This window comes from Physcomitrium patens, chromosome 6, assembly GCF_059467195.1.
Source record: "Physcomitrium patens ecotype Gransden chromosome 6, ASM5946719v1, whole genome shotgun sequence".
NCBI classification, from domain to species: Eukaryota; Viridiplantae; Streptophyta; class Bryopsida; order Funariales; family Funariaceae; genus Physcomitrium; species Physcomitrium patens.
The window spans coordinates 5366414-5392934 of NC_143415.1; the positions used below are offsets into that span (position 1 = coordinate 5366414).

Sequence of the window (26521 nt, forward strand, 5' to 3'; positions counted from 1 at the left end):
TATTATGATATATACTAATATATATAAAATATTTTTAAATAAATAATTAATAAAATTTTAGTATATTATTAATTTTTTTGATATGGCTATTTATAATTTTAATATTAAAAATTAAAATTAATAATTTCTTATTTAAAGATATATAAACTAAATTTAATGATATATTTAAGAATACTAAGTTATAATTTATTAATTATTTATTTTTAATATATCAAAAAATATTAATATAGCTATCAACTATTTATATTATAAAATAGATTATGTTTTATTATTTTTTATAATTATAACATAATTTTCATCTTATATTATATTCACTAAGCCTTGCAATAATACTTTGAAATATATTTTAATATTTAATAGAGAAAATTATTTTAGAATTATCTAAAATAAATCTTTTAAAAATATTTATCAAATTTTGATCATTTTTTAAAAACATTGTGCTATTTAAGAAGTCATTAAAGAAAAAACCATGTACTATGTACTAGGTAATTAGATTAATAATATTACATAAATACCTATTTTTTTAAATATATATGTATAGTATTACTATAATTATTTAATTGAAAAATTTATTCAAAAATTGATATATTAAAATTTTTAATTCTAATATAATTTTCTTCTTACTAAAAAAATCAAAAGCCATTCTAATTTTTGTATAAAAATCAATGAGATAAACTATGTCAATACATGTCTATTTTGTGAAAAAAATACAAGAAATCTAACACATACACATACACACAGACACACACACATATATCTATATATATATATATATATATAAACTAATGTGTTAACTTAACCAAATTATAAGACTTTAATACGTTCTTTTTGTCTTGACTTTCTTCTAAATTAATGCTATTTTTAATATTATCAAATATTATTTTTTTATGAAAATAAATTTTATTATAATCATGGTTTTATCCAATTTATCTAAAATCTAGATAATAAATATTTTAAATTTTCTATTTAATTTTTAGTACCTTTGTCTTTTTATTGTAGCAACAACTAAAAAGACACATACAATTCATCTTTTCTAAATTAATAATTATACATTAACACAAAAATTTCACTTGATAAATAATATAAATACTTATATTTATACCCAATATTGTGTTAGCAAAGAACTTTCTATCTTTAATTATCTTATTGTAATTATTATTATTAATGATACATAGAAAAAAAATTAGCTTATGCAATTTTTTTAATAAAATATATTTGATAGAAGGCTACAATTGGTGAATCTTAAAAATAGAAATATGATCAATAGTTTATTTTTTTAATTAAAAAAATTAAATTATTATATCTTATTTTATTGATAAAGAATCTAAGATAGAACTTCAACACATATTCATTAATGAATAAGAAATAATATCATGTACAAAATCAACCATGAAAATTTACATTTGTAATATTATATCTTTAGATATATGAGATTCTTTATTATCTAAAATATAATCATTAAAAAATAAAGGTTTCTAAATGATAATGATAAGACTTTTAATGATAGTTAGAATATATGTCAGAAACATTAGTCCATAACTATATATTCTTTTGACTTTTTTAGTATCTATATGTGCATAAAATTATTTTTTGTAATATAAAATTCAAGAAATAGTTAAAATTTTTTAGAATAAAAAATTAATATATAAAAATAATATATGTAATATTTTAATTATAAAGACCCTTTATTAATATGTCAAAATAAAGAAGAATACAACAACAAAGATGAATTACAATACAATGTATAACTCTACCAAACCAAAATATCAACAATGTTGAATACAAAAAAATGATGCAAATCAAGAATGAAAGTGGAAGTCATTTTTCAATCTTGGTGAAACTTCTAATCTCTTGCCAAAACTTGTGAAGTCTAAAAGCAAGAATTCAAGTTGAACATTTATAACCACCTTTTAAACATTCTACATGAGTTGCCACCAACTAAGGTACTCTTATCAAAAAGGACATCCATAGTTTCAAGGTATTCAAGGTAGGATAAAAGAATGGAGATATTTTTGTAGTCTCCAAATATTGCTATCCCTACTGCTTTGCTCTTCCAAGCCTTTCTCTATATACCCTATTTCAGAAAGTTACTTTTACACTTATCCAAAGGACACCAGAACGTATATATATATACATCATTCTCTAAACCCTCACCATATTCTCCACACACAAAGTACTGTGGCAAGTGTTGAGGCTATCAGAAATGGTTTCATTGTCAAGACTACCGCCAGATACAGAAACAACACGGCTACATGACCAGATACCGAAAGCTTGATGCTACTGCTTGTGAGGAGCAAAAAAAGCAATGGTGGACTGACCATGCCAAAATTTGATAAAACACTAATCTTGCCTGGGAATCTACCCCAAGCACCCGCATGAGACAAATCTAATACAAGAAGCACCCAAATGAGAGAGAGTCCACACCAATTCCGGGCAAAGCCTTCCTTAAAACTCTGTGCGTTGAAAATGTGACAACGTTGACTAGAAAGTTTAGGAGGAAAATGCCGTAGCGTTGACGTGAGAAGCTGATGCTTAGATTTTTTTAACACAGATACCGTGTGCCTCCTGCGGAAACTTGTCTAGGTTTCTATTGCTGGGGAATTAATCAGCCTCTCTAACATTGGAGCCGTCACTGTTGCCCCGCACTGTACACCGGTGCCACGGGCAACTCGTGTACCTGATCGTTGTTGCCGATCCAGAAATCTTTCTTCCAGCTATTGACACCTTCAACAACAGCGGACACTGTAGTCCATCGCTCTAGAGTCAAACGCTTATTCAAAAGTTAGTTGCACCTGGAAAGTCGCTTCCAATCAAGGGATTCGGATTGCTGACTCCCAGGGTCAGATTGCGATGTAGTCAACAATCAATAGGGTTTGCTCGTGAATTACTTATCGGATCTAGTCGGGTATAAGTAAGACCCAGGTTGTGATCATTTCCATCGACTTATCCCAACCTTTCAGTTTCCGTATCGATACAGTGCAGATCATACTGACTTTTCACCTCTTGGGTTCGAGGCAAAAGAGGGTTAGCAAGGTACGGTTCTTAGTTCGTTGTTAGTTGTACGTGGAATTAGCTCAATCGCGGCGTCACTACTGATGCAACTTTCAGTTTCTTCTCTACCAGCATGAGATATCCATACCGGAATTGACTTCTGAGCTTTGGTGAAATGTGGTGCTTGATCGTTAGGACATTCTATCGTTTCCACAACCAAAATGTGATGTTCCAGGGTTCATGTCTGAAATGATTCAGTGACCCTGTGCAGGTAGCAAGTTGAGCAGCGATGGCAGTCTCCGCAGCCGTCTACGCCTTGTGTGTGGTGCTTTGCATCTGCAGCTTTCAGACATCGGTGTTTGCAGGTAGGTTCCTGATCAGTACGCATCCATGCTTAAGCGGATTGAAAGTGTGGATCTAAATGTTGTGTTGGATATTGAACTGCGAAACAAAACCCTGATTGCAACTCTTACCACCGACCTGTGTTGAATGCAGCGTCCAAGACGCTGAAACTGACGTACTACGCTCACGAGACCCGCGGGGGACCCAATGCCACCCTCTTGCCTGCTGCTGGAACCGGGCAGGGCAACTTCAGCGCCCTCGGATGGGGAAGTTTCCTTGTGTTCGACAACAGATTGAAGCAAGGAGCTGCACTCGACAGCAAGTTGCTGGGCAGAATCACAGGGTTCGGAGTTCTGTCCACCATCGGAGGATTGCCAACGGGAGGCGTGCAGGTCACTAGCAAGTTCTGGTTCGGCGAGGGATCCAAGTACCCCGGCTCGAGCATCACAGTGGTGGGCACCCTGTCTTACGGCCCAACTCCCTGGGAATTGGTGGTCATCGGCGGCACTGGAAAGTTCCGAGGATACTCTGGCTACGGACTGTCCCAGCCCGAGAACTCCACCACCGTGCCTCCGATTTACGTGTACAAGTGGAACTTCTACCTCACCAAGAAGTAGACGATAACTGGTCGTGGCGAAGATCGTGTGCATGTAGCTTAGAGCACCAGATTTTGGCTCCTCAACACGGAAACCCATGCCAAGCTTGAGCTGACGATATAGAAGTCTAGGGTACACCACGCATCAACAGCTGATCCTCACGTTGCTGGGGAGTTTGCGAAAGCGGAGACTTCCGGTACATCATTGATCGGAATAATGAGTGATCTGTTGTGAACAGTTTCATTCGAGTGTTCATTCTTCGAGTACAATAAATAAAAATAGAAGAATAAAAAATTCTACCCTGCTCAATTTTTGTGTGGAATCTGGTTGACCTGTGGGGCTATAGATAAGGCTATTGTAGCCTCCATCGCGTTGCGACAGCCCTTACGACCAGTGTTTCGATCTCCCTCACATGAAGCATGACCCAGATCGAATTGTGCGGAAAGCGGTTGTCCATACTCTAGAGTAGGGTGTCAGGGACTTTGTCGGTAGTCATCTGTCGAGATGGTTGTTTGGCACTCTTCGAACCTCATGTCCACGCCGTCGACCAGGCGCAGTGCGATTCGAAGGGGCCGGCAGATTGGAGGCCACTACAATTGCAGATCTATTGCCAAACACACTGCAAATGGCTAGGGTTTGAGCTTAATCGCAGAGATTGCAGCGGAGGACTAGAATATATTAGTGTAAGGAGATTAAGCTTAAAGTGTTAGAAACTTGAAATCACGACACGGTAGAACCGCAGATATTTTCATCGTCTACGGTAGCGGGAGTGTGCCCAGAAGGGTCTTAGTTGACGAATCTAAGATGGACGGACAGATGGAATGAGGACACATAGAAACGGTGGAGCATGACCCGACTCGGATCACAGAAAGCGTATGAGCTTGAATGATAATGCAATGAGATGAAGAGAAGAGGAGCATTTATGAAAGTAGTTTCTGCTCGAACTGCAGTTGCGCCATTCTTTTCAGCAGTCACGTTCTCGTCGTCATCTGTCGCATGAATTGTAAGCCTCTGAGATGGAGGAGCACCTTTGCATGGTCTTGATTTGGATATCATGGACTCGATTGACCATCGTCTGTGGTATTGCTTGTTGTGTGCTTTTGAAACCTCGTGTCCACGCAATTGATCAGCCGAAGCAAATTTAGCAGGGACTGGCAGAGAGAAGTCTATTGCAATATGAGCTGGATACCGCAGAATTTTCTGTGGAGTAGTTGGGTACTAAAAGTCAGGATTGCGCCTCTCGAGTTTGGATATAGATTTTAGTGGGTGTTAGTTTTAGAGAATCTGGAAGCAATGACTTGAGGAGAATACTAGGCATTAGTAGATTGTTGATGGCTTTCCGGCAGAGAATTCCGAAGCTCACCAGGATCCTTGACATGTAATTTGATAAGGGGAGTAAATTGGTGGAAAGTTGTTATCGCACGGAGGAGAATTTGCAAGTTGATAGTGACCATGTTACGATTGTGTCAGCACAGTTACTACGGTGACTAGAAAAAGATCTCTCACCATCTGTTCGTGGAGTTGGGCGCCAATTTGTTGTTGTTAGATTATGTTTATTTATTTTTTATTTATTTATTTTTGTTTTGTAGATGGCTTGTGTGCGGAGGTGCTCGGCCTAGCAGTCTGACGTGAGCAAGGGTAGAAGAATGGAACACTTCTGTTTTTCTAATTGCCGTTGTGCGAGTCGATTGCGCAGAGGTGTAGGACCTGATCGGATTTGAGGAAATTTCAACAAGCAAAGGCTGACTGAAAGCGGAACGCATGCCGATCGAGGCACTTCTAATGAAGACTGTAAGTGATTTGCACTTGAATCCTACTACTCGAACCCTTGTGGTGAATGAAGCTGGAGATGGCAGGGGCGCTGCAAGTTGTACCCATGTTGCAGCTCGGCATGGCTTATTTGTAGGCAGTCGATGTAGCGCTTGGCGCCATGGCGACGCAGTTCGAATCAGCGAAGTGCGCCGGAGGAAACACGTGTGTCGTGTCGGTAGCTTTGGAATTCGAAGCCAGAGTGTAGCATCTCCTACAAAAATTAAGCAGAAAGCTTCAGCTAGTTACTATTGTGCCGATATCCGACTCTGTTTGAGAAATTGCTTCTCGACTAAAATTCAATTCTGAGTGTGCAACACCTAGGAAAAATTCCATGACAATCTGTGATGATTATTGTTTTGTGTGGTGCAGAGAGTCTTCTCTTTCAGGAAGGGCCGAAGTCAGGGAAACATGGGGATGAAGAGCGTGGTATGCCTTCAACTTCTATTTCTTGCTTCGAAGCTTGTATTGCAGATGTTATTGTTAGCTGCTAGGCTTTCAGAAAATACAACTTCACACTTGGGTCTGGATGGACAGCTTGGTGGCAAGGGTGCTAATTTCGCTGAAATGTCAAGCATCGGACTCTCCGTGCCACCAGGCCTCACTGTAACCACAGAAACTTGCGAAGAATACAACTCAAATGGAAGCCAGCCACTGAATAGTCTGTGGGAGGAGGTGCTGGGAGGCTTGCGAACTATTGAAATCGACATGGGAGCTATGCTGGGAGATCCTTCCAAACCCCTTCTTGTTTCTGTGCACTGCGGGGCAGCGGTGAATGGACTAACTTTTTCTCAAAACAGTTGTCGGTTGTCGTGTATGCAGTAGCTGCGTTTTGATGAGGTCAGAGGATCATTGGATTCATTCTCACGTGATGATTTTGCAGATTCCAATGCCTGGGATGATGGACAGAGTGTTGAACCTGGGATTGACGACGAGGTGGTCATTGGACTTGCCGCTCGCAATAGAGAACGATTTGCTTACGACTCGTACCAACGCTTCATCGATATGATCTGGAGGTGTGGTGAGTGTCAATTCCTGCGAGAGAATCTGGCTATGACCACAGTGCAAATGTGGATATTGCAGTCGATTTACTTTCATTGCTGGAGGAGTGTTCTGAATTTCTTTGGAAATTTTAATCAGAGATTATTCTTTTCGACCGTTTTTGAGCACACAGGTGATGGGTCTATCGCATTCGTTTTACGAGCACGAGCTGGAAAGTCTTAAAGCTGCGGGTAGAGTGCTCAACAATACAGACATATCGACTGAGGATCCCAAGGGACTTGTGCAGAAGTATCAAGGAGTCTACAGCAATGCTATTGGCAAAGCTTTCCCCACTGGTATAATTTATCTCCCTTGAGCTTATTAGTTCTTTGTTTTTTGTCTTTGATTAGATACAAACAATATTTTTTTGTATTCCATCTTTTTTTTGTCTTTCTCAATTATTGAAAGTCCAAAAGTTAAAATTAGAACCAAAGAAGATTGAGTTGTTTCTTGAACTACGAATGGTGAGTTATAAGAAAAATTGGAGTTGGTTCTTGAAGACAAAGAAGAAGATGAAAGGTTGACAACAAAGTGGAGAAATGTTGAAGATGTTGTGGGTTTACTTGCAAAAAGAGAGAAAGAAGGACAAGATTAATGTTTTGAGAGTAGTACAAGCACCTAAAACTCAAGTACATACAATACAACTAACAATGCTTATTATTCAATCTCCAACATCTACATTCAAAAAAGAAGATATGGGAGTTGAAGAAATTATGTGTGATATGTGGGAACTTCAAATTAAATTAGTAAGACTTGAAGAAAAGACTTCTATAATCAATTTGAAAGCTATTTCTAAGCAATGATATATACAAAGATGCATTTGGTGTAACGATGTTTCTCATACTAAAAAAGATTACAATGAATTTGATAGTATGGTGCCAAGATGATATAATATTAAATTAGAATGGTTATTTTTAAAGACAATAAGATCAAAAACTCTTGAAACAAGGTTAAAGATTAAAAAAGCATTGACAAAGGTAAATAAGGCTTCACTTTTACTTCTATATGTATTATCTAATTAAAAGCTACATGGTAATATTTTATTAGACCTCCAACGTGTGTTGACTTTGTAAGACACATGTCTTAATTTGTAAGGTAAGTTTTTTATATGTGCACAATATAATTAGCTTGTTCCATAAGCTATCAAGATGTGTGACATGTGATTAATTTGTTGATTAAGTTTCTAACCTATCAATCTACTATAAACATGTATAAAGTCAAAGCTACATCTATATAACTTGTAAAAAGCTTTTCTTGAAGATATTATAAAATTAATTTATTTTTACTAACTTCTACTTAATTATATAGATAATTATTAGAATAAATATAGATGTCCATGATATCAATTTTTTTTCTCGAGACAAGTTGTATGAGAAGCAGTCATCATATGTTGAAAAAATCCAAGATGTGCCAAATTATATTTGATACATACTTTGATCTTTGTTCTCTTTGATGATAATTGATAGTTCTTCTCAGCTATTGATAGTATCACATACTAAGGCTAAAAGACCACTCTATTATTTGATAATTGTTGAGGCCTTCATAACTTCCTTCTAATAAAGCATTTGGAATATCTTTAGGAGTTGTTTCTACCTCTAATAAAATCACCAAATATTGGGAGTCTCTTCCAAGGTCATAATTGTATTTAGTCATGTATACAAAGAAGAACATGTCAATCTTAAGGATCTTCATTTCAATTACATCATCTTGAAGGTTGTAACAATTACAACATCTTGTTTGGTATTATATTGTAACATGACTATATGGTAAAGATATAATCAAAAATAAAATTTTAATTAATATCTAATCATCTTTATTCAATAATAATTTAAGGTATTTAAACATGGTTTTTATAAAAACCTCTTAGTTTATTTTTTTGTCTTAATAGCTAGTAGATTAAAGGTTGGTTAATAAATTTCCCTTCTAAGTTGTAGAAACTCTTTTATTGCTTTAGAAAGGCCATAAATTAATAAAAAAAAAAAAAAAAGGTGAAAGATTTATATAATTAATATGGTTGATAGTAGGATTAAGCTAAAGATAGGCTCAAGCTAAAAAATTCTTAGCATAGGTTGGATTGATATCCAAGGATTGATCATTTATAGAACAGGATTGAAATGAAACCTTAAGCAATTAATACAATTGCCTAAGACAAAATATAGGAGCATTTGGAGATTGACAACTAAAAATAGAGACCTAATTTTAAACTTATTTTAAAAGCATAAAGCTTATTTTTATAGAATTTAGGATGATTTTGTAATTGATATTCAAAGTCATGATTTGTATTAGTGACTTTGGATTTATGTAATATAATTAGGGCTAGCATTCTTAGCTAATTTGTATAATTGGTGTCACATCTATAATTTAATATTTGAATTTTTTTAGTTGATTAGATGTATTAAGTGCACATAAAATTTTATGTTAATCTAACAAAGCAATTAAGAGATATTTGGTTTTTAATACAAAAAAGTATAAGAAATTGACAATTTACAATCGGATAAGATTTCTATGATATCTAAAGATCTATTTTTTGAAGCAAAATAAAATTTAGTATGATTTTATACAACTTAAAGATCAAGCTATACATTAATTTTAAGTTGAAGTTAATAATTGAAGAAGGAGAAATTGCTACTAGAACATTTGTATCAACTTTTAAGTTGGTGGCCAACTAACATTAATACGATTTTTTGGACGTTTTTTCACAATTTGCAAGTTGGATTGGACTAAAAATTTGTTAAGTGTATAAAAGACTCATAATGGCATTTGTATGAAAAATTTTATATCAAGTAGGCAATCAGATTAAGAGTTACAGCTTACTAAAGCTCATTGATTAGGATTACGACTTGTAAAGAAAAATAAAAATTACCTAATTATAAAAGTAATAAGGCAATTGAAGTTTGTGTATGATTGAAGTTACTAAGAAAAATATTTTTAAGTACTTTGTATTGACTTTAAGCACTTTTGAATTAAAATTCAAATCACATTCTACTTATTTGGATGAAACCTATTAAGATTCTTGAATATTTGTAAAATACAAATTTATCTTTTACAACCAAATGCTCAGTGCATTACCAAATAAGACAACATGTAATACAACACTAATAAGTTAGCAAATGATAGTTCTTAAGTTGAGTTTGCTAGTTATTACTTCTATATTTATTTTAATATAATAAATATCTAGAAATTATAAACAAGTCTAGAAGATAAAATATTGTCTTTTTTAGTTCTTGTTTCTTTTATAGTGAAGATTATTTCTCTTAGTTTTGATAGATATCATCAATAAAAAGCCTCAACCTTCTTTCTTGTATTTACAAGACTCTTTATTGGCTTCCATGTGTATTCACTAATATCATATTCATACTTATGAATAAGGTATTCTAACCTATTTTGGTGTTGCCTTCAATCTAAGACTTCTTCTTATTCAAATTTTTTATTTTTATCCACTTTTATAAAATAAGGTGGCATTTTTTTTCTTTCCGAGATATTCATTGTCCTATGTGGCTCAAAAAGAGTCATATTGTCCCATTATAACACAACTATATGATAAAAATATAATCAAAAATAAATTTTTGATTAATATTTAATCATCTTGATTCAATAGTAATTCAAGACATTTAAACATGGCTTTTATAAAGGCCTCTTAGTTTATTTTTTTTTGCTTTAATAGCTAGTAGATTAAAATTTGGTTAATAATTTTACCTTCAAGACTATAAAGTTTCTTTTATTACTTTAAAAAGGCCATAAATTAGTAAAAATAGGATAGAAGTGGTAAGTGATTAGTATGGTTGATACTAAGATTAAGTTGAAGGCAGGGTCGGACTAAAAAATCCCTTAAATAGATTGAATTGATACTCAAAGGTAGATTATTTGTGGAATAGGATCAAAATTAGACCTCCAGCCTATAAAATGGCCGCCTAGGAAAAAATAGAGATTTATTTGAAGTTTGGCAATTAGAATTCATGAGCTAGCTTCAAGCTTATTCTAAAGATGTAAGACTTGTTTTTGTAGGATTTGAAATGACTTTGCAATTGTTGTTCAAAGTCAAGGTTTGTATCAATGACTTGGAATTTATGCAATATAATAAGGGCTAGCATTCTCAATTAGTTTGTGCAATTGGTATCACATCTATAGTTCAAAATTTTGAAGTGTTTGGTTAATTAAGTGTACTAATTGTGTATAAAATTTTGAAGTATTTGATTAATTAAGTGTACTAATTTTGTATAAAATTTTGAAGTATTTGATTAATTAAGTGTACTAATTGTGTGTAAAAGTTTGTATTAATCTTACAATGTAATTGAGAGATATCTAGATTTTGATACAAGAAGGTATCAGAAGTTAGAAGTTTGAGATTAGATAGGATTTCTATGATATCTAAAGATTTGATAACTAGATCAAGGTAAAATTTGGCATGGTATTAGAGGGCTTTAAGATCAAGCTACATATCAATTTTGAATTGAAGTTAATAGTTGGAGAAGGAAAAATTGCTATTGAAACATCTACATCACCTTTGAAGTTGACATTCAAGTGATATTAGTACAAGGTTTTGGATTTTTTTCACAATCTATATGTTGAATTAGGCTAAAATTTTTACAACATATAAAAGACTTATAGTAGCATTTATATGAAAAATTTTGTACTAAGTGGATAATCAAATTAGAAGTTACAGCTCACCAAAGCTTACTGACTAGAGTTAGGGCTTCTAAAGAAAAATTAAAATTATCTAATTATGAAAGTAATAAGGCAATTGGAGTTTATATATTATTAAAGTTACTAAGAAGAGAGTTTTTGAGTACTTCGTATTGGCTTTAAGTAATTTTGAATTAAAATTTGAATTCCATTCTTGTTATATAGATAAAACCTATTAAATTTTCTTAAATATTTGTAAAACACAACTTCATCTTTCACATCCATATATTCAATATATTTCCAAATAAGACAACATATATAACAACAACATCAAATATAAGATGAATCTTTATAGACTCTAGTAGATGTAATTAATAAACAATAGGATTGACTATTCATAAAAAATAAAAAAAAAATAAAAAAAAAATAAAAAAAATCCAAGCCTATAATAGTCCAACTTCTTACAACCACAATTACTCTTAATATTGTGATAAAATGATTATACCTTATTGTCAATATAGAATTGAGGATTTTTCTTGCAATAGGCATCTATATTGGTATCCTATCATTTTTAAGCTTCTTTTAATTATACCATTATTATTATATATAACTTAAATAAATGATTTACCAAATTTGTTGTTGTAGGATCATCAACTTTTGAGAAGTAGAAAAGCATCAAATCATAGATGATAATCATAATTAAAAAAATAAGATATTTGTTACATAAAAGAATGTATTGTATTATTATAAATAAAATTTATCAATGGTTAAAAAATTATTTAATTATCTTATTGGTAATTGATGGTACACTTCAAATATTACTTCAAAATTTGATTTACGCACTCTATTTGTACATCAATTTAAAGATGAAAGACCAAAGATAGTTTTATATTCATGTTTAATATTTTAAAAAAGATTTTATAAAATCTTGATATAAATTATGTCTCTCTATTTGATTCAATATCCTTTGTCAATCCATGATAGCAATAGATATTGTCAAAGAAAAGCTTAATTGTTTCTTTACTTGTAATAGGTTTTGTACATGGTACAAAATGTATAATTTTGATAAAATGATCTACTATCACAAATATAAAATCATATAAATCTGAGATTATAAGATCCATGATAAAATCCATAGAAACAAAAGACCATAGTTATTTTAATACATGTAATGCCTAAAGAAGTCTATAAGATTGATCATAAGGAATTTTTAATCTTAAATAAATGTCATATGATTGTACAAAGTCTTTCAAAACCTTTTATATTTACAATCACTAGAAATCTTTGGATATAAGTTCCAAAATCTTATTGTATCCAAAATGTCCTACCACTAGAAAGTTGAGACGTGCTTGAAAAATATGTATATATATATATATATATATATATATATAGATATTTAGAATATATAAGCAACCTTTAAAATAAAATAAGTTGTTTTTGAACTTGAACTTGGAAGTATCATGAGACTTATAAAAAATATTTTTGATATCATGAGCTAGAGAATCAAAGGATATATTTGATTGAATTTTTTTGATAAAGATTGAATCAATAGTCAATGTTGATTTTATTGCTTAAAGATGAAATTACCAAAGCTTCAAAACAACCATTATTTATTAATTAAAAGTTTCTTATTTTATTTTTGGTATAAGATAAGAATCGCTAGAAAGTATGTTCGATCTACCTCATAGATAATAATGCCTTTCTTAAAAAGAATCCATAATTGTAAAAAATTATTTATTATAAATTTTATAATTTATTGATGGTCTTGAAAATTTCTTAAATGAAAAAGCTACTAAATGGAATTTTTCATTTACTACTATTTGTGATAACATTGCACGTGAGACCTAGTTTAATGCATCTTTTTTTATAAAAAATACCTTGGAAAAGTCAACGTGATATGAAATTGGTACTAAAGTAAATTTCTTCTTTATAGTATCAATCCTTTCTTTGGCTTCTTTACTCAACTTAAGTTTGTCTTTTTAAGTCAAATATTTAAGTATAGCCATAATTTAGAATGAATTCTTAATAAAGATCTATTAGTAATTATCAAAACTCAAAAAATATTGCATGTCTCTAACTATTTTTGAAATCTTTTAATCTATGATAGTTTAGACTTTCTTTGAACTTAATATTAGTCCTTCTTTAGAAATGATGGATTCTAAGAAGTCAATTTGAGTAGTATTGAATACATAATTTTTAATTTTAGCATATAATCTTATATCCCTAAGTTTTTATAATATACAATGAATTTGAAATTTATGTTCTTTTATATTTTTAAAGTAGATTAAAGTGTTGTCTTAAAAACAAACAATACAATCATCATGAAACTCATAAAAATTATTATTCATGAGATATTAAAAAGCAACTAGTGTATTTGTGAATCCAAAAGGTAAGACATTATATTCAAAATATCCATACTTAATTTGAATAGTAGTCTTTCATTCATCTCCTTCTTTATTACAAATTAGATAGTATGTTCTTCATAGATATTATTTTGTGTAGATCTTTGCTTATTTGAATTAGTGAAGAAGTCTTGAAATCAGAGGTAGGACATATCTATTCTTACTAGTGATCTTGTTGAGACCTCAATAGTCTACAAACATTTGTAAAGATCCATCATGTTTTTTACAAATAAGATATGAGGTCTTTTTAGAGATTTTAAATGGCATATGAAGTTCTTACTCAATTTTTTATTAATGCATTCTTTTAATGCAGCAAATTCATTCTATGACAAGCTATACAATAGTCAAAATGGTGGTTAAGTTCTTTCTTTCAAATCAATTAAATAATCATAAGATTGGTGCTTTAAAAGAATATCTATACATGTATTTTAAAAAAAATCTTTAAAATCTTAATATTAGCTAAGAATAATACTTGACATCTTTCTAATATTAAAAATAGACATGGCATATATTACAAAAGATGATCCATTTATTGTTGTATGCGTAAAAGCTCTTGCATCTATCAATAAAGATTTGAATGTACTAAACTTATATATTTTTGATTTACTAACAAAATTTTAGATTAAACTATAAGTTTTGTTTTAGAAATCCAATCTATCTGAGAATTATATATTTTTTAACCATGATAATCCTAAAATAAAAGAATTAGATAAAGATCTTATCACATTAAATATTACTATTTTTTTATTATCTTTAATTGCTACATCTAAAGGAACAATCTCATAGATAGCATATCCAAAAGACAACAAATAACCATCTATCACTTTTATATGTACGGATTTAGTTCCTTTGACTAATAATATTTCTTATTTTTTGACAAAGTCTTCTTTTATAAAACAAACTTAGACTTTTGACTCTAAGAAGGCCAAGACTTCATAATTTTTAGATCTTAAATACATATCTATTATAAAATAAGATAAAAGTTTTTAAAAAAGAATGAAACCTTCTTTAGATATTGCATATGATTCTAGCCACATAGCTTCTATTGTACCTAGATTTTTCATAATATAAGTATAAATTCTTTTGACAACATGAAGTCTTTTTTTGCTTACTAAGAGATTTAAAATCTATTTTATTAATATGCATTGGTTTTAAACTTAATGAATAGATTTCTAAAAGCTTAAGAACTATTGTCATTACTTGATTTATTATTCTTTAGAAAAATCTTTGTTCTTAATGTCTTTTAAATAATCAATTATTGCTTGCAATGGCTTAAGTAATAAATTATTCTAAAAAACTTTCTTTTGGTATTATTAATAATAAATCTTTGATATTATCTTTCAATCCATATCAAAATTGATTGATAAGGGCCTTATCATTCTGATCCATGTCATAAGCAAGATTTTAGAATTTAGTAGTATATATGGTTGTTGACCTTGATTTTTGTTATAAAAATAAAATTTTGGTCTTTACTACTCTTTTTCAATTACTTTTTTTAAATATGGTGTCACAAAAATATATATATTTATTCCAATAATCATCTACATAATTAGGTAGAAATAGATAAAAGTAAATTAATTTTATAATACCTTTTAGAAAAGCTTCTTAAAAGCTTCATAGACGTGGCTTTGACTTTACACATGTTTATAGTGAATTGATAGATTAAAAACTTGGTCAAAAAATTAATCATGTGTCACTCGTATTGATAACTTATCAAAAAAACTAATTATGTGGTACACATGTAGAAAACTTATCTTACAAATTAAGACATGTGTTTTGCAAAGTTAATATGTATTACAGATTCTATAGAATATTGTCACATAGCTCTAAGTTAGATAATATTTATGGGAGCAAGAGTGAAGTACCTTTTAAATAATGATGCTATTCTTAAAAAAAAGTCCACAATGACAAAAAAATTATTTATTATAAATTTTATAATTTATTGGTGCTCTTGAAAATTTATTAAAATAAAAAACTGATAGATTGAATTTTTCATTTTCTCCTATTTGTGACAATATTGTACCTAAAGCAAAGTTTAATACATCTATTTTTATGAAAAATATCTTGAAAAATTCAACTTGATATGAAATTGATACAAAAGTAAATTTCTTCTTTATAATATCAAACCATGCTTTGGCTTCTTTATTCTTCTCAAGTTTGTCTTTTTAAGTCAAATATATAAGTATAGCTATAACTTGAGAAAAGTTTTTAATAAAGATCTAGTAATAATTGATAAAGCTAAAAATATATTGCATATTTCTTATAATTCTTCAAATCTTCCAATCTATGATAGTTTGGACTTTCTTTGAATCTATTATTAGCCTTTCTTTAGAAATGATGTATCTTAAGAAATCAACTTGAGTAGTATTGAATAATTACTTTTTAATTTTAGCATATAATCTTATATCTCTAAATTTTTGTAATATACAATGAATTTAAAATTTATATTCTTTTATGTTTTTTGAATAGATAAAATGTTGTTTAAAAAGCAAATAATACAATCATCATAAAACTCATAAAAAATATCATTTATAAGATGTTAAAAAGCAATTAGTATGTTTGTGAGTCTAAAAGATAAGACATTATATTCAAAATAACCATACTTAATTTGAATAGCAATCTTCTTTTTATTTCCTTCTTTACTACAAATGAAGTGGTATTTTCTTCATTGATATTTTTTATGTAGATCTTTGCTTGATTAAATTAGTAAAGAAGTCCTAAAATTAGAAATAAGAAATACCTATTTTTTATAGTAATCTTGTTGAGTCCTCAATAGTCTATAGATACCTACAAAGATTCATCATTTTTTTTTACAAATAAGATAGAAGCTCTTATTAGAAATTTAGAATGGCGTATGAAGTTTTTAACCAAATTTTTATTATTATACTCTTTGACTATTACCAACTTATTTTCTAATAAGCTATAGATTGGTTTGAATGATACTTCAATTCTTTCTTGAAGATAAATAGAACAATCATAAGGATGATACTTTGGAAGAATATATATATATATATATATATATATATATATATATTTCAAAAATTCCTTGATAATTTCAATATTGGCTTGAAATACTATGTGAAATTTTTTCTCTATTAACAACAGATATGACATATTTAGTAAAATTTCACCTTTTTATTGTAGTACATATGAAAGCTTTTGCATCTACCAATGATAGTTTGGATATGTTGGTCTTATGGATTTTTATTTTTCTAGCATAATTTTGGACTAATTTACAAAAAAAATCATGATTATAAGAAATTTAGTCTTTTTAGAGGTTATACTTTTTTAATCACAATAATTTTAAAATAATTAGATAAAAAAGAGATTTAATGACATTAAATATTACTAAAATATTATAACCATTAGTTGTTATATTTAAAGGAATAGTTTCATATATATCATCTTTAAAAGACAATAAATAACCATCTATTACTTTATGTGCTTTGATTTGAAATATTTCTTATTTTTTGAAAAAATCTTTATTTATAAAACATACTAAAGATTTTGAATCTAATAAGGCTAAGACTTTGTGATTTTTTAGTTTTAAACAAATTTCTATTCTGAAACAAAATGAAGGATCTAAGAAAAAAATATGATCTCTACTAGCTATTATACAAGATTCTAGCTTCATGGTTCCTATTATAGCTAAAAAAACTTATTTTTTAATACATTGATTTTTTTGGCAGTCATCCTCTTTATTTTATAATTACGTTGCTTTTTTAGACAATATTGAGCAATGTGCTTGAATTCTCCACAATATATGAAATAGGACTGCATTCTCTAAGATCTAAAACCTTATCAATTTTATAACAATGTAAGATCAAACATATTAGAATAAAATTGAAAATAATTAAACAAAATAGAATATGAAAGATAAGATTGAGTAAAAAAAAATAGAACCAAATAAAATCAAACAAAAAAGAATATGAAAGATAAGATTGAATAAAAGAAAATAGAACCAAATATAATCAAACATAACAAAATATGAAAAAGTAATCAAATTTTCCTGAGAGAAAGAGTTTGAAGCCATATCTAACTAAATGGCTAAATGGCCTTACTTAGTCCTATTTATACTTTGTTTAACTATTCTCGGAACTTCCTAAAATGTCTCTAATGGTTGGCTCTACTAAAATAATCTCCCTTCTAAAAAACTTTAGAGATAGACTCCACCACAATAACCATCTTAAGCCTTTCTAGAAGGTTCTATAGTAGGTCTTATATAAACCATCATTCTAATATCAATTCTAGAAACTTCTCAAAAATGATTTCAACTATATATCTCTATATGCAAGTAATACAAATATTCTATCTATGTCTTGCTACACATGCCTTGTTATAATATAGGCACAAATCTTTTTGATGATGATGAGTCTTTATTTGCTTAATAAGAAATTCAAAATATACCATATCAAATTGCATAGTCTTTTCTTGAATAATTAAGCTTCTAACAACTTAGAAGGTGTTGCCATGGCTTGACTTACATCTTTTGAACTAAATCTTTATTCTTGACCTTTTTTAAAAAATTGATTATTCTATGTTGTGAGTATAAATTTCACCCCTCTATTCAAATTACAAGATGGCCTAAATTAAGAGTTGCTTATAATAGGTAGTATGAAGTAGAAGATGTAATGAACAAGAACAAAAGAAGAAACAACACAACAAGTGAAAGGAATGTATACAAGCAAATATACATTCTAAAACTCGATCACAGTCTGTTCATGGAGTTTTTATTCAATAAAAAGTAAAAAGTATATTTTTAGGAATTTGATTTTTAAATTTTTCTAATGATGTAAGAAACATGTAAATCCGAATTACTATGAATAAATTATGAAGATTTAAAAATAACAAGTAAATAAATAAAAGTTAAATAAAAATGTTTTACTTCAAGCATAACTTGCTTATAGGTCAAGGGTTTGAGCCTCACCAAGGCTCACATGTAGTGTATATCAGGTGTCTAAAGATGCCTTGAGGCCTTAGTCTTATCTTCCTACCTATACCCAAGGTGCTACAACCCATATAGGACTTGTACACCTCCCTTCCTACAAGGACTAGACTAGCTGCTGGTCCTCCTATTTTCTACTAGTAAAACTCATTTTTTTGTATTTTTGACTTCACCATGGTCTTTAAAAACATCCAATTAGCTTGGGAGCTTGGTGTGGCCTTCAAATCTTACTTTCTTTCTTCATAATGGCTTCCGAAGTGGTAAAACTCATTTTTACCAAGATCTTAAACATTGCTCTAAAAATTCCTAAAAAATTATAAATAAATTCTAAATGAATTCTGAAAAATCCTATAATATTTCTATAATACTAATATCCATGTAAGGCTACATTTTCCTACCTTCGTGATTTTTGATAATAATAAACATCAATTTAAATCCACTATAAATCCTATTTTTTATATCAATAACTAAAATGACATGAGGTTCTTTCTCATGCTTCTTCTAACTTCTAATATTTACATTTTTTATAAATAGTAAATATAGATATAAGACCAATATAAATATTTGTCTTTATAAATAATCCTTAATAATCAAAAATAAATAAAAATACTAAATCAATGAAGATAATTACCTCCAAGACTTATTAAGACTCCATAGCTACCACTAACACTCTAATTTTCTATTTCTCAAAGGATTTCTACACTATTCACTATATATTGTGATTTAAAGCATTCTAAATGCATATTTTTTTCCTAAAACAACAAGTGAGTCAATTTGATGACTCACACATGCAATGGCTTTAGCAATAAATTATTGTTATAAATCTACTCTCAATATTGTCAACAATAAATCTTTCAATCCATATCAAAATTGATTGATAAGGGCTTTGTCATTCTAATCCTTATCATAAATAAGATTTTGGAATTCAACAATATATGTGGTGGCTAAATGTGATTTTTATTTTAGAGATACAAGCTTGATCTTTTATATTTTTTTGATGATTTTTTCTAAATATAGCTATAAATAATTTTAAAAATTAATTAAAATCATAGAGGAGTTGTGAATATTTTTTATAAAAGATATAACACAAGAAAGAATACTTTCAAAAAGAAATGTTCTTATGAATCTATTTTAGATAAATCCATTAAGGCATTGAAAAAGATACAATTTTAGATAGAGCTTTACTTGTTGTAAAAACCCTCAAAAATTTGATCTTCTTCCATCAAACTTCTCCAACATACTTATTCTTGTCTTTTTTATATTTATAATATCAACATTCTTTAAATTCAATTATGAACTTGATCTACTTTCTTCTCTTAATTATACAATTTTTTGGCATAGGCTTTAAACTTCATTGTTTACTTCTTCTATGGATGTAGGAAAAATACCTCCATGACTTAAGTTAAAAATACATAAGATTTTCATCCTAAGAATATTGATAAGTTTGTAAAGATTTGTAATAGTTGCAAATCTATTTTTATTTTTGCCAAGAATAACATCGATAATTTTTTCTTTGATAGAAAATTCAAATAAATTAAAAAAAATTAAATTAGAAGAAAATAATTAATTACTTCTAATATCAAATGAAAATTTTTATAAAAGAAAATAATCCATTTTTTTTAAAAAAAAAATCAATCTTAAAAAATTAAATTATTTATTTAAAGATAGATAGTTTATGACCTTCAATTATATAATAATAGAAGTAGAAAAATCCACTCACTTCTAAAATAAAGCAAGACCAATAAGTTAGTATTCTTATCAAACTATCAAAGATATAAATCTTAAAGAATTGAAAGACAAGGCACTCTTGTGTCATTCAAAAAGACTAAATAATTATTCAAAGATGATTTAATATTAAATTAGAATGGCTATTGTTAAAAAAAAATAAGACCAAAAATTCATAAAACAAGACTATGGACTAAAAAGGTATTGACAAGAGTGAAGAAGGCTTCACTCTTGCTCCCATAAATATTATCTAACTTAGAGCTATGTGACAATATTCTATAGAATCTGTAATACATATTAACTTTGCAAAACACATGTCTTAATTTGTAAGATAAGTTTTCTACATGTGTACCACATAATTAGTTTTTTTGATAAGTTATCAATACGAGTGACACATGATTAATTTTTTGACCAAGTTTTTAATCTATCAATTCACTATAAACATGTGTAAAGTCAAAGCCACGTCTATGAAGCTTTTAAGAAGCTTTTCTAAAAGGTATTATAAAATTAATTTACTTTTATCTATTTCTACCTAATTATGTAGATGATTATTGGAATAAATATATATATTTTTGTGACACCATATTTAAAAAAAGTAATTGAAAAAGAGTAGTAAAGACCAAAATTTTATTTTTATAACAAAAATCAAGGTCAACAACCATATATACTACTAAATTCTAAAATCTTGCTTATGACATGGATCAGAATGATAAGGCCCTTATCAATCAATTTTGATATGGATTGAAAGATAATATCAAAGATTTATTATTAATAATACCAAAAGAAAGTTTTTTAGAATAATTTATTACTTAAGCCATTGCAAGCAATAATTGATTATTTAAAAGACATTAAGAACAAAGATTTTTCTAAAGAATAATAAATCAAGTAATGACAATAGTTCTTAAGCTTTTAGAAATCTATTCATTAAGTTTAAAACCAATGCATATTAATAAAATAGATTTTAAATCTCTTAGTAAGCAAAAAAAGACTTCATGTTGTCAAAAGAATTTATACTTATATTATGAAAAATCTAGGTACAATAGAAGCTATGTGGCTAGAATCATATGCAATATCTAAAGAAGGTTTCATTCTTTTTTAAAAACTTTTATCTTATTTTATAATAGATATGTATTTAAGATCTAAAAATTATGAAGTCTTGGCCTTCTTAGAGTCAAAAGTCTAAGTTTGTTTTATAAAAGAAGACTTTGTCAAAAAATAAGAAATATTATTAGTCAAAGGAACTAAATCCGTACATATAAAAGTGATAGATGGTTATTTGTTGTCTTTTGGATATGCTATCTATGAGATTGTTCCTTTAGATGTAGCAATTAAAGATAATAAAAAAATAGTAATATTTAATGTGATAAGATCTTTATCTAATTCTTTTATTTTAGGATTATCATGGTTAAAAAATATATAATTCTCAGATAGATTGGATTTCTAAAACAAAACTTATAGTTTAATCTAAAATTTTGTTAGTAAATCAAAAATATATAAGTTTAGTACATTCAAATCTTTATTGATAGATGCAAGAGCTTTTACGCATACAACAATAAATGGATCATCTTTTGTAATATATGCCATGTCTATTTTTAATATTAGAAAGATGTCAAGTATTATTCTTAGCTAATATTAAGATTTTAAAGATTTTTTTTAAAATACATGTATAGATATTCTTTTAAAGCACCAATCTTATGATTATTTAATTGATTTGAAAGAAAGAACTTAACCACCATTTTGACTATTGTATAGCTTGTCATAGAATGAATTTGCTGCATTAAAAGAATGCATTAATAAAAAATTGAGTAAGAACTTCATATGCCATTTAAAATCTCTAAAAAGACCTCATATCTTATTTGTAAAAAACATGATGGATCTTTACAAATGTTTGTAGACTATTGAGGTCTCAACAAGATCACTAGTAAGAATAGATATGTCCTACCTCTGATTTCAAGACTTCTTCACTAATTCAAATAAGCAAAGATCTACACAAAATAATATCTATGAAGAACATACTATCTAATTTGTAATAAAGAAGGAGATGAATGAAAGACTACTATTCAAATTAAGTATGGATATTTTGAATATAATGTCTTACCTTTTGGATTCACAAATACACTAGTTGCTTTTTAATATCTCATGAATAATAATTTTTATGAGTTTCATGATGATTGTATTGTTTGTTTTTAAGACAACACTTTAATCTACTTTAAAAATATAAAAGAACATAAATTTCAAATTCATTGTATATTATAAAAACTTAGGGATATAAGATTATATGCTAAAATTAAAAATTATGTATTCAATACTACTCAAATTGACTTCTTAGAATCCATCATTTCTAAAGAAGGACTAATATTAAGTTCAAAGAAAGTCTAAACTATCATAGATTAAAAGATTTCAAAAATAGTTAGAGACATGCAATATTTTTTGAGTTTTGATAATTACTAATAGATCTTTATTAAGAATTCATTCTAAATTATGGCTATACTTAAATATTTGACTTAAAAAGACAAACTTAAGTTGAGTAAAGAAGCCAAAGAAAGGATTGATACTATAAAGAAGAAATTTACTTTAGTACCAATTTCATATCACGTTGACTTTTCCAAGGTATTTTTTATAAAAAAAGATGCATTAAACTAGGTCTCACGTGCAATGTTATCACAAATAGTAGTAAATGAAAAATTCCATTTAGTAGCTTTTTCATTTAAGAAATTTTCAAGACCATCAATAAATTATAAAATTTATAATAAATAATTTTTTACAATTATGGATTCTTTTTAAGAAAGGCATTATTATCTATGAGGTAGATCGAACATACTTTCTAGCGATTCTTATCTTATACCAAAAATAAAATAAGAAACTTTTAATTAATAAATAATGGTTGTTTTGAAGCTTTGGTAATTTCATCTTTAAGCAATAAAATCAACATTGACTATTGATTCAATCTTTATCAAAAAAATTCAATCAAATATATCCTTTGATTCTCTAGCTCATGATATCAAAAATATTTTTTATAAGTCTCATGATACTTCCAAGTTCAAGTTCAAAAACAACTTATTTTATTTTAAAGGTTGCTTATATATTCTAAATATCTATATATATATATATATATATATATATATACATATTTTTCAAGCACGTCTCAACTTTCTAGTGGTAGGACATTTTGGATACAATAAGATTTTGGAACTTATATCCAAAGATTTCTAGTGATTGTAAATATAAAAGGTTTTGAAAGACTTTGTACAATCATATGACATTTATTTAAGATTAAAAATTCCTTATGATCAATCTTATAGACTTCTTTAGGCATTACATGTATTAAAATAACTATGGTCTTTTGTTTCTATGGATTTTATCATGGATCTTATAATCTCAGATTTATATGATTTTATATTTGTGATAGTAGATCATTTTATCAAAATTATACATTTTGTACCATGTACAAAACCTATTACAAGTAAAGAAACAATTAAGCTTTTCTTTGACAATATCTATTGCTATCATGGATTGACAAAGGATATTGAATCAAATAGAGAGACATAATTTATATCAAGATTTTATAAAATCTTTTTTAAAATATTAAACATGAATATAAAACTATCTTTGGTCTTTCATCTTTAAATTGATGTACAAATAGAGTGCGTAAATCAAATTTTGAAGTAATATTTGAAGTGTACCATCAATTACCAATAAGATAATTAAATAATTTTTTAACCATTGATAAATTTTATTTATAATAATACAATACATTCTTTTATGTAACAAATATCTTATTTTTTTAATTATGATTATCATCTATGATTTGATGCTTTTCTACTTCTCAAAAGTTGATGATCCTACAACAACAAATTTGGTAAATCATTTATTTAAGTTATATATAATAATAATGGTATAATTAAAAGAAGCTTAAAAATGATAGGATACCAATATAGATGCCTATTGCAAGAAAAATCCTCAATTCTATATTGACAATAAGGTATAATCATTTTATCACAATATTAAGAGTAATTGTGGTTGTAAGAAGTTGGACTATTATAGGCTTGGATTTTTTTTATTTTTTTTTTATTTTTTTTTTATTTTTTATGAATAGTCAATCCTATTGTTTATTAATTACATCTACTAGAGTCTATAAAGATTCATCTTATATTTGATGTTGTTGTTATATATGTTGTCTTATTTGGAAATATATTGAATATATGGATGTGAAAGATGAAGTTGTGTTTTACAAATATTTAAGAAAATTTAATAGGTTTTATCTATATAACAAGAATGGAATTCAAATTTTAATTCAAAATTACTTAAAGCCAATACGAAGTACTCAAAAACTCTCTTCTTAGTAACTTTAATAATATATAAACTCCAATTGCCTTATTACTTTCATAATTAGATAATTTTAATTTTTCTTTAGAAGCCCTAACTCTAGTCAGTAAGCTTTGGTGAGCTGTAACTTCTAATTTGATTATCCACTTAGTACAAAATTTTTCATATAAATGCTACTATAAGTCTTTTATATGTTGTAAAAATTTTAGCCTAATTCAACATATAGATTGTGAAAAAAATCCAAAACCTTGTACTAATATCACTTGAATGTCAACTTCAAAGGTGATGTAGATGTTTCAATAGCAATTTTTCCTTCTCCAACTATTAACTTCAATTCAAAATTGATATGTAGCTTGATCTTAAAGCCCTCTAATACCATGCCAAATTTTACCTTGATCTAGTTATCAAATCTTTAGATATCATAGAAATCCTATCTAATCTCAAACTTCTAACTTCTGATACCTTCTTGTATCAAAATCTAGATATCTCTCAATTACATTGTAAGATTAATACAAACTTTTACACACAATTAGTACACTTAATTAATCAAATACTTCAAAATTTTATACACAATTAGTACACTTAATTAACCAAACACTTCAAAATTTTGAACTATAGATGTGATACCAATTGCACAAACTAATTGAGAATGCTAGCCCTTATTATATTGCATAAATTCCAAGTCATTGATACAAACCTTGACTTTGAACAACAATTGCAAAGTCATTTCAAATCCTACAAAAACAAGTCTTACATCTTTAGAATAAGCTTGAAGCTAGCTCATGAATTCTAATTGCCAAACTTCAAATAAATCTCTATTTTTTCCTAGGCGGCCATTTTATAGGCTGGAGGTCTAATTTTGATCCTATTCCACAAATAATCTACCTTTGAGTATCAATTCAATCTATTTAAGGGATTTTTTAGTCCGACCCTGCCTTCAACTTAATCTTAGTATCAACCATACTAATCACTTACCACTTCTATCCTATTTTTACTAATTTATGGCCTTTTTAAAGTAATAAAAGAAACTTTATAGTCTTGAAGGTAAAATTATTAACCAAATTTTAATCTACTAGCTATTAAAGCAAAAAAAAATAAACTAAGAGGCCTTTATAAAAGCCATGTTTAAATGTCTTGAATTACTATTGAATCAAGATGATTAAATATTAATCAAAAATTTATTTTTGATTATATTTTTATCATATAGTTGTGTTATAATGGGACAATATGACTCTTTTTGAGCCACATAGGACAATGAATATCTCGGAAAGAAAAAAAATGCCACCTTATTTTATAAAAGTGGATAAAAATAAAAAATTTGAATAAGAAGAAGTCTTAGATTGAAGGCAACACCAAAATAGGTTAGAATACCTTATTCATAAGTATGAATATGATATTAGTGAATACACATGGAAGCCAATAAAGAGTCTTGTAAATACAAGAAAGAAGGTTGAGGCTTTTTATTGATGATATCTATCAAAACTAAGAGAAATAATCTTCACTATAAAAGAAACAAGAACTAAAAAAGACAATATTTTATCTTCTAGACTTGTTTATAATTTCTAGATATTTATTATATTAAAATAAATATAGAAGTAATAACTAGCAAACTCAACTTAAGAACTATCATTTGCTAACTTATTAGTGTTGTATTACATGTTGTCTTATTTGGTAATGCACTGAGCATTTGGTTGTAAAAGATAAATTTGTATTTTACAAAT

The 26521-nt window shown here is 28.1% G+C and overlaps 2 protein-coding genes across 3 annotated transcripts; both read left to right on the top strand.

Annotated features, from left to right (window-relative positions):
* Positions 1-2949: 2949 nt before the first annotated feature.
* LOC112283835 (dirigent protein 11) lies at positions 2950-4238 on the top strand. The gene is made up of 3 exons (XM_024523064.3): positions 2950-3033; positions 3263-3356; positions 3487-4238. Exons 2-3 carry the CDS (start codon positions 3281-3283, stop codon positions 3948-3950), a joined length of 540 nt encoding a protein of 179 aa, XP_024378832.1. The 5' UTR covers positions 2950-3033; positions 3263-3280; the 3' UTR covers positions 3951-4238.
* A 153-nt stretch (positions 4239-4391) lies between these two features.
* LOC112283836 (pyruvate, phosphate dikinase, chloroplastic) lies at positions 4392-7444 on the top strand. Of its 2 annotated transcripts, none has more exons than XM_024523065.3 (6): positions 4392-4932; positions 5626-5720; positions 6111-6167; positions 6276-6509; positions 6622-6759; positions 6913-7444. In XM_024523065.3, the coding sequence occupies exons 2-5, from the start codon at positions 5691-5693 to the stop codon at positions 6745-6747; spliced, it is 447 nt and encodes a 148-aa protein (XP_024378833.1). In that variant the 5' UTR covers positions 4392-4932; positions 5626-5690; the 3' UTR covers positions 6748-6759; positions 6913-7444. The 2 variants fall into 2 exon arrangements, with proteins under 2 accessions (XP_024378833.1, XP_024378834.1); XM_024523066.3 differs by having other exon boundaries at positions 6622-6754; positions 6913-7045.
* Positions 7445-26521: the final 19077 nt, after the last annotated feature.

What these genes read in the sequence shown, in the direction of transcription:
- LOC112283835 (XM_024523064.3), top strand. Translation starts at nt 3,281, where the DNA reads ATGGCAGTCTCCGCAGCCGTCTACGCCTTGTGTGTGGTGCTTTGCATC. An exon ending in TCAGACATCGGTGTTTGCAG is followed by an intron (nt 3,357 to 3,486) that starts GTAGGTTCCTGA and finishes TGTTGAATGCAG; the next exon opens with CGTCCAAGACGCTGAAACTG.
- LOC112283836 (XM_024523065.3), top strand. Translation starts at nt 5,691, where the DNA reads ATGCCGATCGAGGCACTTCTAATGAAGACT. An exon ending in ACATGGGGATGAAGAGCGTG is followed by an intron (nt 6,168 to 6,275) that starts GTATGCCTTCAA and finishes CTGGATGGACAG; the next exon opens with CTTGGTGGCAAGGGTGCTAA. An exon ending in CTGTGCACTGCGGGGCAGCG is followed by an intron (nt 6,510 to 6,621) that starts GTGAATGGACTA and finishes ATGATTTTGCAG; the next exon opens with ATTCCAATGCCTGGGATGAT.